Source organism: Xylocopa sonorina, chromosome 15 (genome assembly GCF_050948175.1).
Source record: "Xylocopa sonorina isolate GNS202 chromosome 15, iyXylSono1_principal, whole genome shotgun sequence".
Taxonomy (NCBI): domain Eukaryota; kingdom Metazoa; phylum Arthropoda; class Insecta; order Hymenoptera; family Apidae; genus Xylocopa; species Xylocopa sonorina.
In genome coordinates this window covers 6648580-6668759 of record NC_135207.1, presented here as the reverse complement: position 1 = coordinate 6668759, position 20180 = coordinate 6648580, and the positions used below count along the sequence as shown (strand labels likewise).

At 44.3% G+C, this 20180-nt stretch overlaps 3 protein-coding genes across 3 annotated transcripts; 2 read left to right on the top strand and 1 right to left on the bottom strand.

The window, feature by feature from the left end:
• The first annotated feature begins 248 nt into the window (after positions 1-248).
• Positions 249-2673, top strand: LOC143430688 (dynein axonemal heavy chain 10-like). The gene is made up of 7 exons (XM_076907067.1): positions 249-535; positions 623-779; positions 855-1118; positions 1180-1370; positions 1452-2047; positions 2128-2421; positions 2504-2673. Exons 1-7 carry the CDS (start codon positions 249-251, stop codon positions 2671-2673), a joined length of 1959 nt encoding a protein of 652 aa, XP_076763182.1.
• A 217-nt stretch (positions 2674-2890) lies between these two features.
• On the top strand, positions 2891-18841 carry Dhc98d (Dynein heavy chain at 89D). Its single transcript, XM_076907268.1, has 45 exons — positions 2891-2990; positions 3054-3203; positions 3285-3545; positions 3605-3792; positions 3878-4157; positions 4237-4481; positions 4559-4805; positions 4885-5157; positions 5227-5657; positions 6081-6244; positions 6385-6732; positions 6823-7214; positions 7348-7485; positions 7558-7748; positions 8097-8272; positions 8343-8596; positions 8657-9184; positions 9258-9416; positions 9494-9757; positions 9836-10090; positions 10189-10462; positions 10548-10825; positions 10946-11210; positions 11284-11498; positions 11559-11747; positions 11814-12005; positions 12121-12575; positions 12649-12844; positions 12927-13143; positions 13225-13537; positions 13597-13891; positions 13993-14453; positions 14651-14931; positions 14991-15145; positions 15234-15986; positions 16065-16403; positions 16475-16676; positions 16748-16890; positions 16963-17124; positions 17198-17501; positions 17605-17834; positions 17954-18121; positions 18201-18380; positions 18474-18620; positions 18687-18841. The coding sequence occupies exons 1-45, from the start codon at positions 2910-2912 to the stop codon at positions 18831-18833; spliced, it is 11586 nt and encodes a 3861-aa protein (XP_076763383.1). The 5' UTR covers positions 2891-2909; the 3' UTR covers positions 18834-18841.
• A 17-nt stretch (positions 18842-18858) lies between these two features.
• Ufsp1 (UFM1 specific peptidase 1) lies at positions 18859-19859 on the bottom strand. Its single transcript, XM_076907267.1, has 3 exons — positions 19693-19859; positions 19443-19613; positions 18859-19222 (listed from the first exon to the last, which is right to left on the bottom strand). The coding sequence occupies exons 1-3, from the start codon at positions 19825-19827 to the stop codon at positions 18872-18874; spliced, it is 657 nt and encodes a 218-aa protein (XP_076763382.1). The 5' UTR covers positions 19828-19859; the 3' UTR covers positions 18859-18871.
• Positions 19860-20180: the final 321 nt, after the last annotated feature.

Sequence of the window (20180 nt, the reverse complement as noted above, 5' to 3'; positions counted from 1 at the left end):
CTGATAGATTCTCAGTTCAAAGGACCTCAGCTCGCAGAAGCTTACAAAGAGGAAGTGATTGACTCCGATATCGGTGAAGGTGTTCCAAGTCTAACGGAGATCATAGCGACTCGAGTACGTAAGCAATAGGAAAGAAAATGAAGCGAAACGAGGCGAAATGATCTGTGCAACTTTCCAAATCTGTCGACTAGAGCTCGCTGTTCAAAAGGCCGTCGGAATTTCGTAGAGCGTCCATTGTGGTGGCTAAAATGGGGGCTACGAGGCTACGCGGTGAAGATCAAGACGAAGACGAAGCCGGTGAAGAAAAACGGGATCTGACGGCACCGAGTTTCGTCCAGTTTTACAAGTCCCCGGATGTAGAGAGGGAGAGCAAAGTGAAATCAAAGTCTGTGAAGATGTCCGTGGTGAGTTTCGACGATAGAGCTAGTAGAGCAGATCGAGATACCGCGGAACCACCGGAGAAGCACGTGTCGATCGATCAGACTAAGAACGAAATTTTGCGCTATTTGGACAAATTGATAAAAAACGTCGAGTGGTTAGTAAATTTGTATCGAAATCGGCGTAGCTTCGATTTTTCGATGAATAAAGATGCAAAAATTTCATTTCTCCACTTGCCCGTTAGGACGCTGGAACATATCGAAGGCGATATTTTGCTTACAATGCCAAACATTCCGGAACTCGATGATCCGAACATCACCGACGAAACGTTGGAGAAGAACAAGCGAGTAATCGAGCAACTCGAAGAGGTGCTCATGTCCTGGGGAGTGCACATAGAGAAGGTGAATCGGTGATTCTCGTGCAACGGTGAAAAAAAAAAAAAAAAAAAAAAATAATTAAACAAATAATGATAACAGGTTTTGGAATCGTTTCAAATAAGAATGCCGCAAGGTAAAGGTCCGCTGGCCGAGTGTGATTACTGGCAGGATCGCGAGACAGGATTATTGATGCTCGTGGAACAATTAAAGACGCCCGTGGCGAAACGGATTTTGCAACTATTGAACAAGATGCTTTCGCCGATCGCTTCAAATTTCGAATACTTCTACTCCGACCTGTGGAGAGTTTACACGGAAGCCAGAGACAATAATCGATTCTTGCTGACTGTCACCAGACACTTAAAGGTAGTATAGATCGGAGAAGGAGCTCGTTAAATAATACGTGCGATTGATACGCTTGTTCCAGCTAATGACAGAGTCGGACTGCTTCAGAACGATCAATCGGGCGATCCCTCCGCTGACGGAGGGGTTAAGAATGATTTGGATACTCTCGGGCTACTACTCTAACGAGGAGAAAATGATGGGCCTGTTGGAAAGGATTTCATGGCAACTCTGTCAAAGTGTCGTAAACCATTTGTCCATCCACGATCTTTTCAAGTAGATTATTATCAGATTGTTCAGAATCGTTTCGCGGATGAAACCCAACCGATTCGATGATATTTCGTATTTTCGAGAAAGGAAACCTTTGAACGTGATTCTGCGGAAGACGGGAGAAGGCCGCGCGATGCTGAAGAGCTGGAAGCAGTCCTACCTGAAGAATCGAGAGGACATCGAGCTGTCCGGGAAAGGGACGCGATGGGAGTTTGATCAGAATCGGTTATTCAAAGGAACCGAGTATATAGCTGAGGTCTGCGACGGTTTGAACCAGGTCGCTGGGGTGCTCCAAGATTTCCACAACATCTTCGGGGATTACTTGAAATCGATCATCAGCGACCCAGCGCAGATCGACACTATAATTAAACGAGTCGACAGACTGATGGTCCCGATTCTGGATGCGGATTACAACATCTTCGACGAGTTCAACAAGGAGAACTGGGAGGCTACCATGTCGTTATTCTACGAGGAGGTTCATTACCTCGAGAACGAGGCCAAGTTCTTTATCGACGAGTGCTTCATGGTATTGATCAACGCGGAGGACGCGTTAAAGATGCTGTTAAAGTTCAAGGAGACCAAGACTAGGGCTACTATACGAAAGCAGCTGCTAAGAAAGTTTGACGTTATCATGCAACAGTTCAGCAAGGAAGTCAGTATCGTCGAAGGATTATTCAACAGAGGTAATAAAAAGCAGAGAGCTTTTAACATTATTGAACATTTCAACGTGCTCGTTGAAACGGTTAAGATATTAATGATATAGGAAAACGACGACCTCCGCTGCTAACGTATCACCCACCAATGGCTGGTGCCATATATTGGGTCAGGCAATTGTTCCACCGTCTGAGAAGACCAGTGTTGACCCTCCAAAACGTTCCAGAATTAAAGCACAGCAAGCTGAAAGTTCTAGCTTTCGGTCAATATTACGAAATAGCTAAACAGATGAAAGGGTACGAGGAATTCAAGTTTCAGTCTTGGGCAGACAGGGCACAATTCGTCGTGATGAACACGATGAAGAGGAGCATCCTGAGGATGGTACGCTCCGAACCGGACAAAGGTTAACCATCTTCTATATTTTCGAAAATCAAATTCGATCCGATCGTCGTGGTAGGAACGACAGTGATTTCAATTGATTTCAGGTTTATTAACGTTCCCGGACGCTGAGAAATTGCAAAGCGCAAAGAATCTCGAAACAATTCACATCTCGAAAAAGGCGAGAAACAAAGACTTTGGATCTCCAGGATCGACTCCTCAAGGATCGCTCCAAAAAACCGAGCCTGCGATATCCAAACCAAGCATCGGTGATTAAACGCTCGAGATGCTCCTGATTTCTGATTCCTGATATCGATATTATTCGTGAATTTTTTTTATTTCTTTTTTTTTCATATAGAAACGGGTAGTTCCGGAGGAACCAAGGGGCTAGTTAAATTGGACGCGAAGGCTGAGACGAAAGGGTCGCTGGCATCCCACAGGGATCAAAAATCCTATGTATCCTCCTCGGAAAAGCAACCTCTTCAAGGGACGAAAATCACTTGGACAGAATTTATGAGCGGCTCGATTCTCGTCGAGTGCCAGCTTCGATTCGAACTGAACTTCGACTGGGATGTCTTTGAAATTATTCACGAGGTATATCCATCTTCTCTGTCGTCGGTCGTCGTTTCACGTGACACATTGATTTGTTCATCGCAGGCTGAATTGATGGAGCAATTAGGTTTCGAATTGTCACCTATAGTGAAGGACGCCAGTATTCAGAAAGATCGACTGAGAAGAGACCTCGAAATTATGCAACGAGTGATCGATCAATACAACGAAATGATCGATAAAATGGATAAAGCGGATGTAAGCATCGAGTACTTAGTAGGTAGTTAAGTTAGTTTTAATGGAATCTCTTAGTGAATTGCTGCTTCTTTTACGTTACAGATACAATTGCTAAGAAACACACTATTGGAGATTGAAAAGTATATTCAGCCTGGAGTGATGCGTTTCAACTGGAACTCTTTGAACATTACCGACTACGCTCAAAGCTGCGAGAAACTGTTGAAAAATCTAAACTCGATGGTGGATCAAGTAAATCACGTGAAGGCTGATCTGGATAACAGAATAAATACGGAGCTTCAGACTTACAACTTGTTCTCTCTATCCCCTGAATTGTACGAGAATGGAGAATCGATGCAATGCAAGGTATACGCCAAGTATACTATATACATGGTATATAATATAAAGTCTGTCAACTTTCAAAGACCTACTTCCACGAGATACAAAATCGAAGAACGAATCTAATCACCGCGATGACGGTGATGTACCAGTCGACCAGCCCGATACTGATAAAACTGGAGAGCCTCGTACTGGGAACGTTCACCGGTAAAAGTCCAGCCATGCAACTGTTTTACGAGAAATACGAGAGGAAAATATTCCACGGCCTGTTGATGTAACGTACCATCCTCGGCAAATGTAATGTAAACGACTAACGAATCACGAACAAACTTGTAAGACGAATTACTCGAACCGTACAGGTGTATGATCAGGAACTTGGTGTGTTTCAACAAAAGCCTGATCGGTTACAAGCCGATCTTTCAAGTGGACGCCGTGCTGATCGCTTCGGAGGCGGTTCTGAGGCCATCCCCCAGCGAAATTTACAACACCGTGCTGCAGAACGTGAAGAATTTGCTGGAGGAGTTGAAGGTGTTCCCCAGGTGGATGCACGGAACTTGCTTGGAGTGCAAACCTCAAAGGAAGAACGACACCGAGAGTTACGCGACGTTCACGTTCTTCGAGGATGTGATGAGCATTCAGGTAAATAAAATCGTTTCGACATTTCAAACACGACCGTTCTCCGTCGAGTGTATCATTTTCTGCTAACACGTCTGCGTAGGTGGTCAATGATAATATACTAATGGTTCAAAGATCGGCGCATAAATTAGCGCTCGAGTGTTGGCACTATCTGCACAGGTGGAAAAAGTATAGCAATCTTTGGTCGTTCGACAAGAACCTGGCTGCTGATAAGTACGCTGCCACCTCGCCTACTTTGCTGCAGTACGACGAGAAGTTCACGTTTTACGACGGTATTCTCGAAGAAGTCGCCGAAATGGCGTCCCACCATGATCTCTACTGTGTACGGTAATAATGCCTCGACCATTTTCATTTCACATCGTTAGGATTTTATTCATCGGATTCATAGGCTTTCGTCGAATTAGGATCAATCTCGGTCTGTTGTTGTCCGGCGTGAAGCAACACGCAACAGAATGGAAACAGATTCTCGGGAATTTCCTTTTAAACGAAACGATCCACGGGATGCACGACTTGAGTCAGATGATCGAAAATTTCCGAACCGAAGTGGAGCTGGTAATCACTGGCTTGGATCGTTTCACGTCCGTGATGCAGGCGATCGCCGACATAAAACGGGCGGCGATCCAAACGGAAGTTCGTTACACGACCTACCAGGTTCGCGATCGATATCGTTTTATTATCGATCGGTATCGTTTTAGAACGATACTTAAATCGAGAATCAAAATCGTTTTAGGAAACTTTTCGAACGTTCCGTAGCCACGATATATCATTCCCCGAGGAAGACGAGCAAACGGCGTACAATCTGCAACGGGACTGGGAATCTCTGTATTTGGGTGCCTTGTACAGAGCTTCGACTCTCGAGAGTACTTCCGATAGATTCTCAGACATGACGCAGGAGCAAATAAATGGGTTCGTGGAAGAACTTGCAGAGTTCGCGAATGATTTCGAGGTTAACGGCCCTGGCAGTGTTCAAGAGGACCTTGAACTTGGATTGAAGAAGATGGACGTGAGTTCGTAACTCGCGCGAGAGTTTGTTTAAAAAAATAATTGCTACTTTCGAGAATGTTCCGTTCAGGAATATGGAAAGCTGATCGCGAAATACGAAGAGAGACGGCTCAGCCTGATAAATTCCGAGATACTGTTCGACCTGCCGGCGACCGATTACTCGACGTTCCTAAAAGTGAAGAAGGAATACGAAGGGATGGAGTTACTATACGAGCTGTACAAGGAGCAAAAGAGCACGAGGGACGTGTGGGCGCAGACGCTTTGGGTGAACCTGAACCCTCAACAGTTGATCGAGGGGATGGATCACTTCATTCGAGAATTTCGTAAACTGCCCAAGTTCGTGAAGAATCTGACCGTTGGACAGGCCTTGGATGCGAACATGAAGAGTTTCAAGAATTCCGTTCCGCTGTTCATCGAACTGAAAAATGAGGCGATGAGGGAGAGGCATTGGAAGCAATTGATGAAGAAGACTGGACGATATTTTGATATGAACCCAGACAGGTGTGACGGTGATTGATGAAAAATAATTATGAAAAATAATGATAAAAAATAATGTATAACGAGTGTGGTACGTGTACACGATGGGGTGATGTGTGTGTCTTTTTGATTTTTCGAAATATGGTAAAATATGGTCGCGATTTCTAACGCGAATTTCTTTCCTTTTCTTTTATTTACGACGAATTTTCTTTCTATTTTGTACGATCACGAAATACGGTCCTGCAATTAGGCAGAACGTCTAATCAACTTGCTTCTTACAGAATTTTTGTCATAATGTTCATCTACGAGTAATAAGTATAAATAAAAGATTATTCAGTAAACTATGGGAGATTACGAAATAGGGATGCCGAAGGGGTGAGTTTTCATCGCGATTAACAATTCCGTTTCCTTTACCTCGATTTACCACGATTAGTTTGTTTCGTTAAGATTCACCCTGGAAAACATGTTCGCGATGGAGCTCGGCAAGTACCAGGAAATAGCCAAAGAGATCGTAATGAACGCGGTGAAAGAGCTCGCCATCGAAAGAGGCCTAAGAGAGTTAACCGAAGCGTGGAAACACATGGAATTCACCGTGGTGAAACATTACAAAGGTGCACGCTGATATATAAAAGAAAAGAACTTTTCACTTGTACGGGAAAATGCTGCTAGCAAACGTTTGCAACGGAGCACCCTGTACATTAAGGAAAAGGAGAGAAAGAATGTGAAAGCGAATGAGACGTTTCACTTTCAGGCATCGAGGACCGTGGATTTATACTGGGGCCGGTGGACGAGCTAAATCAAGTCCTGGAGGACAATATGATGAATGTGAATGGCATGGCGGGTTCCCAGTTCATCGGACCGTTCCTCGACGCCGTTCAAAAATGGGAGACCACGATGCACACAATCTCCGAGGTCCTGGAACTCTGGATCGAGCTTCAAAGGAAATGGTTGTACCTCGAGGGCATATTCGTGGGTGGCGACATAAGGATGCAGCTGCCCGACGAGGCGAAAAAGTTTGACGAAATAGACAAATCGTTCAGGAAGATCATGGTGGACACCTCGAAGAGGCTGAACGTCCTCGAGTGTTGCACGATCAAAGGTATTTCTCGGTATAAAAGGTAGTAAAGGTAGTAAAAAAAAAAAAAAAAAAAAAAAAAAAAAACATGCAATAAGTAATAATATAAATAAGGTCGGCTGGAAGAGTTCGAGGCGATGATCCTAGGGCTGGACAAGTGCCAGAAATCGTTGACGGACTACTTGAACGGAAAACGAGCAATTTTCCCACGGTTCACGTTCCTTAGCGACGACGAGCTGCTGAGCATCCTCGGCAGCGGTTTACCCACGGCCATCCAAGAACACGTGGGCAAGATGTTCGATAATTTGGACAAATTTCGTTTCGAGTTGAACAATACCGAACGCACGGTTGTGACCGCGTTGATCTCTTGCGAGAGAGAGGTGATGGAATTCAAGAACGTGGTCCTGGCCGATGGAAAGATCGAAGAATGGATGGTGCTCGCTTTGGAAGAGATGAAGCGGTCGAATCGATACTTGACGAAGAAGGCTCTCTTCAATTATGGAAAGGTGTGATACCTGGAGTTCTTCGAGTAAATTTCAGAGAGTTCTTAAGCTCCGTGTAACAACTTTCTCTTCGTGTTAAGGTTACGTTGCATTATGTAATTTACTTAAAATGCAGAATTCGAATGGAATTATTTAGGTCAGGAGACCGAGGACAGAATGGATGATGGACTTTCAAGGAATGATGGTCCTGGCAGCAAATCAAATATGGTGGACGGCAGAAGTGGAGAACGTGTTTACGAAAATTTCTCAAGGACAAATGCGTGCCATGAAAGAGGTATTCGAATAATCTTTCTCTTCTTTAATTATTTCTTCTTTAATTATCATTTGTTTAATTTCTTGTTGTTAGTATTTAAACCAACTGAATAACCAATTGAACGAAGTGGTGAAACTGATGGGTAGAGACACGTTAACCAATAACGACAGAAAAAAATTCGACACGGTGTTAACGATCGATGTCCACATGAGAGATATTATCGAGGCGTTTGTCAGAGATAGCATCATCGATCCTTTGGAATTCGCATGGGAAAGCCAATTACGGTTCGTCCTTATTCACCCTCGTTCAATAAACATTAATTACCAGGATACCCGGTAGCTGTAAAAATTGTTGCGCTATAAAATTGTTCAATGCCAGGGTAAATTAATTTCGTTTATTGGAACTGTCTGTCTGTCCGGCCGTTCCCACGTGATACGAGTGCTTTCCCCTTTCACCATCGCGCGAATGGACAGTAAAAGGGGAAGAATATCTGAGATATATATATATATATATATATATATATATATATATATATATATATATATATATATATATATATATATATATGTATATATATATAATACATTACGGTTTACATACTCGGTGTATGTAAAGGGAAATTTCCCGTACAGATTCTACTGGGTTCACGACTTGGACAATGTCTGGATGTACCAGTGCACGGGAACGTTCGAATACGGTTACGAGTACATGGGCCTTAACGGCAGGCTGGTAGTTACGCCTTTGACGGATAGAATCTACTTGACTATTACGCAAGCCCTCTCGATGCATCTAGGCGGTGCTCCTGCGGGTAAACTATTCGCCTTAACGTAATGCTATTAGAAATAATGGTACAGTAAAAATGTTACGTTCATCCGTAGGTCCCGCTGGAACAGGGAAGACGGAGACTACGAAGGACTTGGCGAAAGCGTTAGGATTGCTCTGCATCGTGACGAATTGCGGCGAGGGGATGGACTACGTGGCGATTGGGAAGACCCTGAGTGGTCTGGCGCAGTGCGGTGCATGGGGATGCTTCGATGAATTCAATCGTATCGACGTTTCTGTGCTATCGGTGATCTCTACGCAGCTTCAGACTATACGATCCGCGTTGATGGCAAACGCGAACAGATTTATGGTACGTAGAAAAAGGAAAACGAATGCACGATCGATCGAACGGTTCGGCGTGTTGTTCCAGTTCGAGGGCCAAGACATAGTGCTCGACTCGAAAGTGGGCATATTCATAACGATGAACCCGGGTTACGCCGGTCGCACGGAACTTCCGGAGTCGGTGAAGGCCCTCTTCAGGCCGGTGGTGTGCATAGTGCCGGATAACGAGCTGATCTGCCAGATAAAACTGTTCAGCTCCGGCTTCTTGACCGCGAAGCACCTCGCGAAGAAGATGACGGTCCTGTACAAATTGGCGCGCGAGCAACTGAGCAAGCAGAACCACTACGACTTCGGTCTGAGGGCACTCAAGTCCGTGCTGAACATGGCTGGCCAGCTGAGGAGGGCATCCGGCGAGCTGGCTGAGGACGTGCTGCTCATGAGGGCGCTTAGGGACGTGAACCTGCCGAAATTCATTTTCGACGACGTCCCATTGTTCTTGGGGCTGATCGCGGACCTGTTCCCGGGCCTCGATTGCCCGCGGGTTCATTACCCCGATTTCGATCAGGCGGTCGAACGAGTACTGAAGGAGCAAGGTTATACCGTCTTACCCGACCAGGTATCGTTTATTCCAAATTTATAATTTCGAATGTTCACGATGAATATTCAAAGTTCTTCGATTACTCGATTAGATAGATAAGGTGATTCAATTGTACGAAGTGATGATGACCAGGCATTCGACGATGGTGGTCGGGCCAACAGGAGGTGGGAAGACTCTCGTCATAAACACCCTTTGCAAAGCTCAAATTCGCCTCGATCTACCCACCAAACTCTACACGCTGAATCCTAAAGTATTATATTTTAAAGAGATGCGTCTGTTTTGTCAGAATGATTGAAAAAAAAAAAAAAAAATGTTTCCCCTGGCCAGGCGTGCACGGTGAACGAACTTTACGGCGTTCTGGACCCGGTAACTCGCGATTGGACAGACGGGCTTCTCAGTAATATCTTTCGAGACGTGAACAAACCTTCGGAATCGACGAGCCTGCACGAAAGAAAGTACATTCTCTTCGATGGTGACGTCGATCCTCAATGGATCGAGAACATGAACTCTGTGATGGACGATAACAAATTACTTACTCTGGCGAACCAGGAGAGGATCAAGATGCAGAATCATTGCAGTCTACTGTTCGAGGTGTTCCCTCCGATTAATTCGAAGAATAACAATTGAACGAATCAAATTGAGATTTCTCACTTGCGGTTTTTCGAAAAGGTAGGCGACCTACAATACGCCTCGCCAGCGACAGTGTCCAGAGCAGGTATGGTCTACGTAGACCCGAAGAGCCTGGGTTATCAGCCGTACATGGACAAATGGATACGAGGCAAAAACGAATCGGATCAGGAGCAGTTGAGCGGAATGTGCGAGAAATACGTGCACGGATCTATCGCGCTCATTATAGAAGGAATGTTGGGTTTGCAGCAGGTCAAACCGCTTAAGATGATAATACCGCAGACAGGGCTAAACATGGTAACGATTTGAAATTTTCTGGGTAATTAATCGCGCTTGTTACGGGCTAGAATTTGATTTTACAAACCAAACTTTATTGTGGACGATCTCTCGTTCAGACGGTGCAATTTTGTTACGTGTTCGACGGTTTGCTCTCGATTCTGGACGGCCAAGAAACCACCGGCGGTACTAAAACCGAGGAAGACGAGAACGCGAAAGGGGAGCCAATGTACACGAGACAGGAAATTCTCGAGGCGATGTACATCCAATCTTGTTACTGGTCCCTGGGCGCCTCTTTAGTCGCCGAGAACAGACCCGACTTTGACGATTACATGAAGAGAACTTGCGGATTCATGCTTGTTCAGGATACCATTGAAAAACCGGCTACTGTGCGTAAGTGTTGGAAAATGAAACGATTCGAGGTTAATTATAAATCAGAATTATCTCAAAGAATTGACAAGTTTACGTCTCGTCGCAGGATACGTTCCAGTGACCCATAAATTATTGTACGACTACATCCTGAACTTAGAAAAGAACATTTGGTTACCATGGAAGCATCTGGTTCCCGAATACGTGCACGACAGACAGAAAAGTTTCTCCGACATTTTGGTTCCCACCATAGACACTCTAAGGACCACGTGGCTCGTTAGGACGATGAACGAACGCGATAGACCAGCTCTGCTAGTTGGCGAAACTGGTACCTCGAAGACGGCTATAATTCAAGAGTTTCTGCGAAATTTGAGCTCCGAGAAATATGTAAGCTCCGCAAGATAATATGAAATTAATCTAATAGGAAAGTTAATGTGCAACAATATCGACTATCCGGAAACATTTAAATAAAAATATTAATATAATTTCTGTTTCTACGTCGATTAGAATACGCTTCTGATTAATTTCTCGTCGAGAACGAGCTCGATGGACGTGCAACGGAACATCGAAGCCGTAGTGGAGAAAAGAACGAGAGAAATATATGGACCACCCCCTGGTAAAAAATTGCTGATCTTTATCGATGACATGAACATGCCAGTGGTGGACACTTATGGTACCCAGCAGCCTATAGCTCTTCTCAAGTTTCTGTTCGAAACGGGTGGTTTCTACGATCGCGGGAAGGATCTGTCTTTCAAGTACATGAACAACATCTGTAAGTTTTCAACTTACTTAACATTTGTTATTACAGAACAAGTTATAGTTACTAAAGCAGGTTTGTAAAACAGGCTATTTGGCAGCGATGGGTAAACCTGGCGGAGGAAGAAACGAAGTGGACCCGAGGTTCATCTCCATGTTTTCCGTCTACAACGTCATCGTCCCAGAAGACGAGACTCTCAATTACATCTACACGAGCATACTAGGCGGTCATTTCCAGATATTTTCAGAAGAGGTGCAAGGAATCACTAAAGATTTAGTGCGAATCTCTCTGGACATCTATCAGGTATCTTCAACTAATTGTCCTTGTCCTTGACGATAAAAGAAAAGTCGATCCTTTTCGCAGAAAGTAACCGCGGTGTTAATGCCAACACCAAGCAGGTTCCACTACATATTCAATATGCGAGATTTGTCGAGAATCGTAGCAGGACTTGTTCAGAGCCACCCTGACTACTTGTCAACTGTGAAACAAATCGTTAGACTATGGAGAAACGAGTTCACCAGAGTTATGTGTGATCGGTTGATAACCGAAGACGTAAGTGTTGGAGAAGAAAGCAACAAAAGACCTTTTCAATGGTCTGAAAATCGATTGTAATTGCAGGACGAGAAAATTGTAGACGAATACATACGGGAAAAGATTAAAGAAACGTGGGAAGAAGAACGCGAGGTGATTGAATACGCGATGAGGGATCCTCTGTTGTTCGGTGACTTTAGAAACGCGATTAACGATGACGAGCCACGATTCTATGAGGATCTATTGGATTACGAGGCAGTCTATACCTTATTTTTAGAGGTGATTAATATTTTTATACGTGTGCATATGTATATATAATATATACATATACACACGCGCGCGCGCGCGCACACACACACACACACACGCGCCATTGCAAAGTGAACTCGAACAGATTTACGAAGACTACAACGAAAGGAACGTATCGGGACTACACATGGTCCTCTTCAACGACGCGTTGGATCACCTGACCAGGGTGCACCGTGCACTTAGGATGCACAGAGGGCACGTTTTGGTAATCGGTACCGGTGGCAGTGGGAAACGTTCGGTGATCAAACTCGCTGCGTTTGCCGCCAACTATCGGACCTTCCAGATCAGCCTGACTCGAGGCTACAACGAAGCCTCTTTCCGCGAAGACACGAAGAATTTGTACAACATGGTCGGCGTGGAAAATCAACGAATCGTGTTCTTATTCACGTCCTCCCATATCGTCGACGAAAGCTTCTTGGAGCTGGTGAACAACATGCTGATGACTGGGGTGGTACCAGCATTGTTCACCGACGAAGAGAAGGATGAAATCGTCAACTCTTGTAGGAATCAAGCCGTGGAGGCTGGGTTTGGAGTCACCAGGTATTCACCAGGTTGATGGTCGAATCGAAGTATTTTTCAAATATTTCATATTCCCTTTTATTGTTGGTTTCAGAGAAAGCGTGTGGTCGTATTTCGTAAAAACAAGCGTTCAGAATTTACGAATAGCTCTATCGATGACTCCCTCGGGTGATTTTCTGAGGACGAGGTGCCGCAGTTACCCTGGACTGGTGAACAGTACCACCATAGACTGGATGTTCCCTTGGCCCGAACAGGCTTTGGTAGCAGTGGCCAATGTCACGCTCAGAGAAGTAATAAATTTCAAAAATCTCAATTTCCACGTTACCCCTTCGATCTGACTTGAGTCGACTCGCGATTGGACGACGATTTCAGAATCGAAACGTGCCACAGGACTACAGAAAAGTTCTAGTCGAGCACATGGTGTTCGCGCATAAGACCGTCTGCGACTATACGACCGAGTTTCAGACGAAACTGCGAAGGAAAAACTATGTAACACCTAAACACTACCTGGACTTTATGGACAAGTATCTCGCTCTGTTATCAGAGACGAAGGATTATATAGATTCGCAATGTAATCGGCTTACCGGAGGTTTGTAAGGGAACGAGACTATTAGAGCGAGAAGACAAGATTTCGAGTGGAAATGAATTGTTGTTTTTGTTCATTCGAAAGGTCTGCAGAAGATAGCAGAGGCCTCGGTAACTCTGAACGAGTTGAACGAGATTCTAGCTGTGCAGAGGGTGAAAGTGGCCGATCAGACAAAGAATTGCGAGCAGCTGTTAGCTTCCATAGGGGAGAGTACGGATATCGCGATGGCAAAGAAACAGCTGAGCGAAACGGAGAGGCAGGCGATAGAGGAGCAGAGGAAGGTCATCGATAAAGAAGAAACGGAAGCGAGGCAAGCGTTGGCGGAAGCGCAGCCCGCCTTGGACGCAGCCAGAGCGGCCCTTGGGGAACTCGAGAAGGCGGACATCACTGAAATAAGGTCCGTTGCCCTCTATTTTATTCAAATGAAATGTGAAGCGATCAGCGAAATATTTCCAGATCGTTCGCAACCCCTCCAGAGCCAGTGCAAATCGTCTCGGAATGCGTGGCAATGTTACGAGGCATCAAGGACATTTCTTGGAAAGGCGCAAAGGGTATGATGAGCGATCCAGCGTTTTTAAGAACTCTGCAAGAGATGAATTGCGACAAGATCACGTTCAAGCAGCAACAAGCGGTTAGAGCACATTTGAAGAAGACCACAAAGTTGGATCAAATGCAATCGATCAGCAAGGCTGGGTACGGCTTGTACAAATTCGTGCTGGCTGTGTTGGATTATTGCGCCGTTTTCAAAGAGGTACTTATTAGTAGAAAAAAAAAAAAAAAAAAAAAAAAAAAAAAAAAAAAAAAACAAGAAATCGAAATTCTAACGTTAGAATCTGTCGATCTGAACTTTAGGTGAAACCAAAGATAGATCGAGTTAAAGAATTAGAATCGGAATCGGAGCGAGCTCGAAAGGCTTTGGAACGGGAGGAACGAGAATTAAAAAGGATCGAGAAAGCCATAGGAGAGCTGAATATAAAATATGAAAATGCGATGGCAGAGCGTCAGAAATTGCAAGAGGAGACGGATTTGCTCCAGAGGCGTCTGATAGCTGCCGACAAGTTGATCAACGGATTATCCTCGGAGAATGAACGATGGAAGAAAGAATTGGAGGCTTTGCATGGGCAGATTGAGAAAATCACTGGGAACTGTTTGCTCTCCGCTGGATTTCTCGCGTATTGCGGCCCATTTACTTATGAATACAGAAATAAGATGCTGTACGAGGATTGGTGGAACAGTATAACGAAGAAGAGGATTCCCTTCACGGATACGTATAGGATTGAGACGCAGCTAAGCAACGATGTTGAAATTAGCACGTGAGATTTCCTCTTACTCTACTTTTTATTCTTTTCTCTTATCGGTCATCGGTGACACGCAATAATTATACATATTTAACGAAACTTTTGTTACGTGTGGAATTTGAACAGCTTTTTAATGAAATTTATTTCGAAATTTATTGCATTAATTCTACTGGAAGAAAGGAAAGGACTAAAAAATTTGCACGCTGTTTAAGATGGACGTCGGAAGGTTTGCCGCCGGACGAATTGTCCGTTCAGAACGGAATTTTAACAATGAGAGCGTCGAGGTTCCCTGTTTGCATCGATCCTCAGCAACAGGCTCTGAATTGGATCAAGAAGAAGGAGCAAAAGAAGAATTTGAAGATCCTCTCGTTCACTGACCCAGACTTTCTCAAGCAAGTGGAACTCGCGATAAAATACGGTTTACCAGTTCTGTTTCAAGACGTCGACGAAGTGGACCCTGTTTTGGATAATGTTTTATCGAAGAATATACAAAGTATATGTTCCTGTAGCGTTTAATTAACTTCTATTATAGAAGATGAAATTTTGTTTCAGCTGTTGGAGGCAGAGTGTTCGTCCTGCTAGGCGATAAGGAAGTGGATTACGATCCAAAGTTCAGGATGTATCTCACTACGAAATTATCTAATCCTATATTCAACGCCGCTTTGTATGCTAAGACTACCGTAATCAATTACATGGTCACCACAGGGGTTCGTATAAGTGAATCGTTGCAAATGGATGATAAGTACACTTAATCGCAGAAAACGGTGAAAAAATTAACGCGAAAAAATTCCACAGGGTCTAGAAGACCAACTGCTATCGGTTGTCGTACGAGCCGAGAGGCCTGACGTAGAAGAACAACGGGAAAGCCTGATCGCCGAGACCAGCGAGAACAAAGCCCTCCTCCAGCAGCTGGAGGACAGTTTGCTCCGCGAGATCGCCACGAACCAAGGCAACATGCTGGACAACATCGAGCTGATCGAGACACTGGAGAACACCAAATCCAGCGCGAACGAGGTGACTAGGAAGCTCTACCTGGCCGAAGTGACCGCTGCGGACGTGAACAAACTGCGTGACGGATATCGACCGGTCGCGAAACGTGGCGCGATTCTCTTCTTCGTCCTGGCTGACCTGGCCACGGTAAACACCATGTATCAATACTCTCTGCTCAGCTACGTCGAGGTGTTCGTTTTCTCGCTGAAAAGGGCGCTCCCCGATCCAACGCTTCAACGCCGACTACAAAACATAATCCCGATGTTGACGAAGAACGTCTACGACTATGGTTGCACGGGGATCTTCGAGAGGCACAAGCTGCTCTTTTCATTTCAAATTTCCGCGAAACTGGAGGAGAGCATGGGACACATCAGCCAACGGCAATTGGATTTTTTCGTAAAAGGGTGCTTCGGTTTGGAAAAGGCTGCGAGTATTAACCCTACCGAATGGCTGCCCGCTAGTGGCTGGGCGGATTTGCTCAAGCTGAGCAACGATTTCCCCGACAAGTTCGACCGGCTTCCGGAGGAACTGAGTAATAATGTGGAAACGTGGGAGGCTGTAGGTTGAACTTGACTTCAAGTCAATTTCTTTTCGATTTACCAATTGGTAAACATGTCTAAATGAGCAATCTTTCAGTGGTACAATCTCGACGCTCCAGAGTCCGAAGACTTCCCGCTGGATTACTCGAACAAGCTGAAACCTTTCGAGAAGCTGATGCTAATGCGCTGCTTCCGCGTCGATAGAGTTTACCGAACTATCATCGATTACATTAGCCAAGTAATGGGAGATGAATACATTACACCGCCTCACGTTAGCTTCGATTCCATCTTCGAACAAAGCTCGCCCACGCTACCTGTCGTCTTCATTCTAAGCCCTGGATCCGACCCAACCTCCGAGCTAATGAAACTAGCGGACAGATACGGCTGCGGTGGTGGGAAATTTAAATATCTATCCCTCGGACAAGGCCAGGAAGCGGTACACATCGATACCTCTAACGAATTCCAATTTCCAATTCGTTTTGCCGATAAATTATGCTCTTTTTTTAGACCGCATTCGAGTTGTTGGAAATAGCAGTCTCTAGAGGGCAATGGTTAATGTTCCAAAATTGCCATTTGCTGTTGAGTTTCGCTAAAGAACTGGAGAAACTGCTGGAGAATGTAGGCAACTACCATCCTGATTTCCGGCTGTGGCTTACGACCGATCCAACACCCAATTTTCCGATCGGAATATTGCAAAAATCGTTAAAAGGTTACATTTTTCCCGATGCTTCTCTACTATGTAAAATTTGATTAAAAAATTGGAATTTGTTGCGTTTGCAGTGGTCACAGAACCACCTAATGGGCTAAAATTAAATATCCAAAACACGTATCTGAACATGAGGCCACAGGTGCTTGAACGATGCGAGCATCCAATGTATAAACACTTGATCTACGTTTTGGCGTTCTATCACGCGGTTGTTCAAGTGAGTTCGACTAAAATTCATCGAATCGAGTAGAAATTATACCTATTACCTTTTATCGATCGCAATCGATAGGAGAGAAGGAGGTACGACAAGATTGGATGGAACATAAATTACGATTTCAATGAGTCCGACTTCAACGTGTGCACCACTATTCTGGATACTTATTTGACGAAGGCTGCTTTCTCGAACGATACTAGAATTCCTTGGAACAGCCTGAAATATTTAATAGGAGAAGTATGCATCTTCCTCTCTAAGGATTCAATTGATTCGTAAAATTCGTAAAAAAAATGTTTGGAACAAAACTTAGGTAATGTACGGCGGACGAGTGATCGACAGCTACGACCGTCGAGTATCTCACACCTACATGGACGAATATTTCGGGGACTTTATTTTCGATAGTTTCCAACCTTTCCACTTTTACCATGACCAGCACGTTGATTACGTGATACCGCCGAATGGGGAGCACGACGATTACCTCGAATTCATCGAGGAGCTGCCCCTTGTGAACACTCCAGAGGTCTTTGGACTCCATCCAAACGCTGAAATTGGCTACTTCACCCAAGCGGCCAAAGAAATGTGGAGCAATCTTATAGAACTACAACCGCAAGCAGGTAAGCACGTAATAGGGCCGGTTTTCAATTAGAATCAATCAATTCGTTTCTTCAACCTATAGCTTTCGAATCTATCTATGCGTGTATTATTTTTATTCGAAAGAGCAGTGTTATATTTTAGAAGTCACCGGGGTTGGAATAAGCAAAGAAGAATTTATTGACAACACCGCCAAGGAAGTTTCAGATAAAGTACCTGCCGAATACGATCTCGTCAAAGTGAAGAAGAATTTTGGACCGGTCATAACTCCCACCACGATCGTGCTTTTCCAAGAACTGGAGAGATTCAACAGATTAATCAGAACGATGAAGAAAACCTTGTCGCAGCTGAGAAAAGTTCCCCTTCTTTCTTCTTCCTTGAATCTTCGTTCAAATAATTCTTTGCTAGAAAAAGCGAACAGTTAAAATGTAATTTTTTTTAAATTGTCTCCAATTTGTTTTATGCATCCTTTTAGGCCATTGCTGGAGAAATTGGGATGGACACGACACTCGAAAGTATATCAGCAGCATTATATAACGGTATATTGCCGAAGGAATGGGCCAAACTGGCCCCAGACACAAGGAAAACCTTGGGTGGCTGGATGGAACACTTCGAGAAGAGGATACAACAGTATACTAGCTGGGTGAGACATTGTAATCAATGAACAATTCCTAAACAGTTGAAGAAAGATAATCAAATAACGAATTGTTTTCAACTTGTAGGCTGGTACCAACGAACCTATAGTTCTCTGGTTAGCTGGCCTGCACATCCCGGAAACTTACTTAGCAGCCCTTGTGCAAATGGCGTGTCACAGGAACAGTTGGTCTTTGGACCGTTCTCTCACGTATACGGCAGTGACGAGGTACACCAGGCCCGAGAAAATAGAAGAAAGACCTGACCAGGTAAGCTAATTGCCAAATTTCTCTCTTTTTTTTTTTTTTTTTTTTTTTTTTTTTTATTTACATTATGATAACATTAACAATACAAATACACAGGGTTGTTACGTGAGTGGACTATATCTGGAAGGTGCTAGATGGGACCTGGAGGGACAATGTCTGAACAGATCGCATCCAAAGGTACTAGTCGAGGAATTACCGGTACTCATCATCATTCCAGTGGAGGCTCATCGACTCAGACTACAGGTACTAAATGGAATTAAATGAATTGAAATTTATTGGACGATTATCAAGTGCTTTCGTTAATTACAGAATACATTTGCAACGCCGGTGTATACTACATCGAATCGACGGAACGCTATGGGGGTGGGTTTGGTGTTCGAGGCGAATCTCGCTACTACGGAACACATTTCTCACTGGGTGTTACAAGGAGTTTGTTTAATACTAAATACAGATTAAACAGCTCGAAGAATTACGATATATTATATTGATTGTATTTATACATTTAAAGATTTGATTTGTGGCAAACAAAGATTATAAAACGAACTATCGATGAAATTATCAAAGTTTTGCCATTTCACCCAATGGTAATTCTCCAGTTGTCCCGTTCCTTTCGCTTTGCCGACGAAATGCGGGTCCACAATTAACAAATGAGCGTTCCTCGAGCCTACGTGGATCCCAACCACGCATTTGCTAGAGCAATCCCTGTCTCCTCCCATCATGATGGGGCTACCAAATTCCTCGAAATGAGCCTTGATAACAGAGACTTGGTCCCGTAACGTTCTGCCATTGGGAACGTGCACGATTTTACTGAGAACCTCGTACAATTGATTTAACACGAGGCATACCTACGAGATACTTCAAGTCAGCTTGTTTACACCTTACTATATTTTTATTCATGACGTATTATTGCCGTACAACACTCTTCTTCGTTTTGGACTCGGTAAAAATTTACCGATTGCAACATTTATTTATCCTGTACAGTGTATCAGGAACAGTGACGCGAGCAAGAAAAGAAATGGTTTCTTATCTTTTTTGTATCGATTTGCGTTTTTATCGGTGGCTTACTTCGAAACTTCCTATCCATTCCCTCGATCCGATAAAGGATTCTTCCTTATCTTCCAATGCAACGAGCACTTCCTGTATCTCTCTAATACTTGGAACGGACTGTCCCAAGTTCCGGTTCCGTATAACCCACGAGCATATCGTTTGTAGCGTCCTGTACCCGCAACCCCATCCCTAAATTTCCAGCATTACATCGCGTATTATTCTCTCTCTTCCACTGTTACTTGGAAATGAGTAGCCAATAGCTACAAACCTTATCGTTAAAACCATCGCAACCATAGTGCCAATACTCGTAATCCCCGCGGACTGTGAAACTTTGACCAGCTTCCGGTGGTGGGATATCCCGATGGACGTTTTTCAGCAGATCGCTCGAGTAATCGAGAGTCATCGTTACTCGACAAAAGTGTCGTATATTAATTAAAAACGACTTAACAGACAAGAATTATCGTGAAGAAATCGAAGAAAAAAAAGCGAAGAATCAGTAGTCTCGCGTCTGTCGTAACCACTCTCGGACGAAAAAGCCTAAACAGAGCGTGCGACGCGCGCGACGGTAAATAGACCGCGAAGCTTCGTATTTCCCGGTGTTAGCCGCGATTCGCGGCCATTCCGCGTATTTTCCCTTCGAAACACCTAACCTATACGACCCGCACCGACGTAATAACGATTCAGTGAAAGCGTCCGCGAGCCGTAGAAACCTTTCGTAATCTATGCGCGCGTGTATCGTCGTTTGGAAAGTGGTTC

Bases quoted from the DNA above. Each gene is read 5' to 3' on its own strand.
- Ufsp1 (XM_076907267.1), bottom strand. From the start codon at position 19,827: ATGACTCTCGATTACTCGAGCGATCTGCTGAAAAACGTCCATCGGGAT. The intron at 19,614-19,692 runs GTTTGTAGCTAT...CTGGAAATTTAG, and splicing joins GCGATGGTTTTAACGATAAG to GGATGGGGTTGCGGGTACAG. The intron at 19,223-19,442 runs GTAAGCCACCGA...AGTATCTCGTAG, and splicing joins AATGGATAGGAAGTTTCGAA to GTATGCCTCGTGTTAAATCA.
- LOC143430688 (XM_076907067.1), top strand. From the start codon at position 249: ATGGGGGCTACGAGGCTACGCGGTGAAGATCAAGACGAAGACGAAGCC. The intron at 1,371-1,451 runs GTAGATTATTAT...TTTTCGAGAAAG, and splicing joins TCCATCCACGATCTTTTCAA to GAAACCTTTGAACGTGATTC. The intron at 2,422-2,503 runs GTTAACCATCTT...AATTGATTTCAG, and splicing joins ACGCTCCGAACCGGACAAAG to GTTTATTAACGTTCCCGGAC.
- Dhc98d (XM_076907268.1), top strand. From the start codon at position 2,910: ATGAGCGGCTCGATTCTCGTCGAGTGCCAGCTTCGATTCGAACTGAAC. The intron at 11,748-11,813 runs GTAAGTGTTGGA...TTGTAATTGCAG, and splicing joins ATCGGTTGATAACCGAAGAC to GACGAGAAAATTGTAGACGA. The intron at 18,381-18,473 runs GTAAGCTAATTG...ACAAATACACAG, and splicing joins TAGAAGAAAGACCTGACCAG to GGTTGTTACGTGAGTGGACT.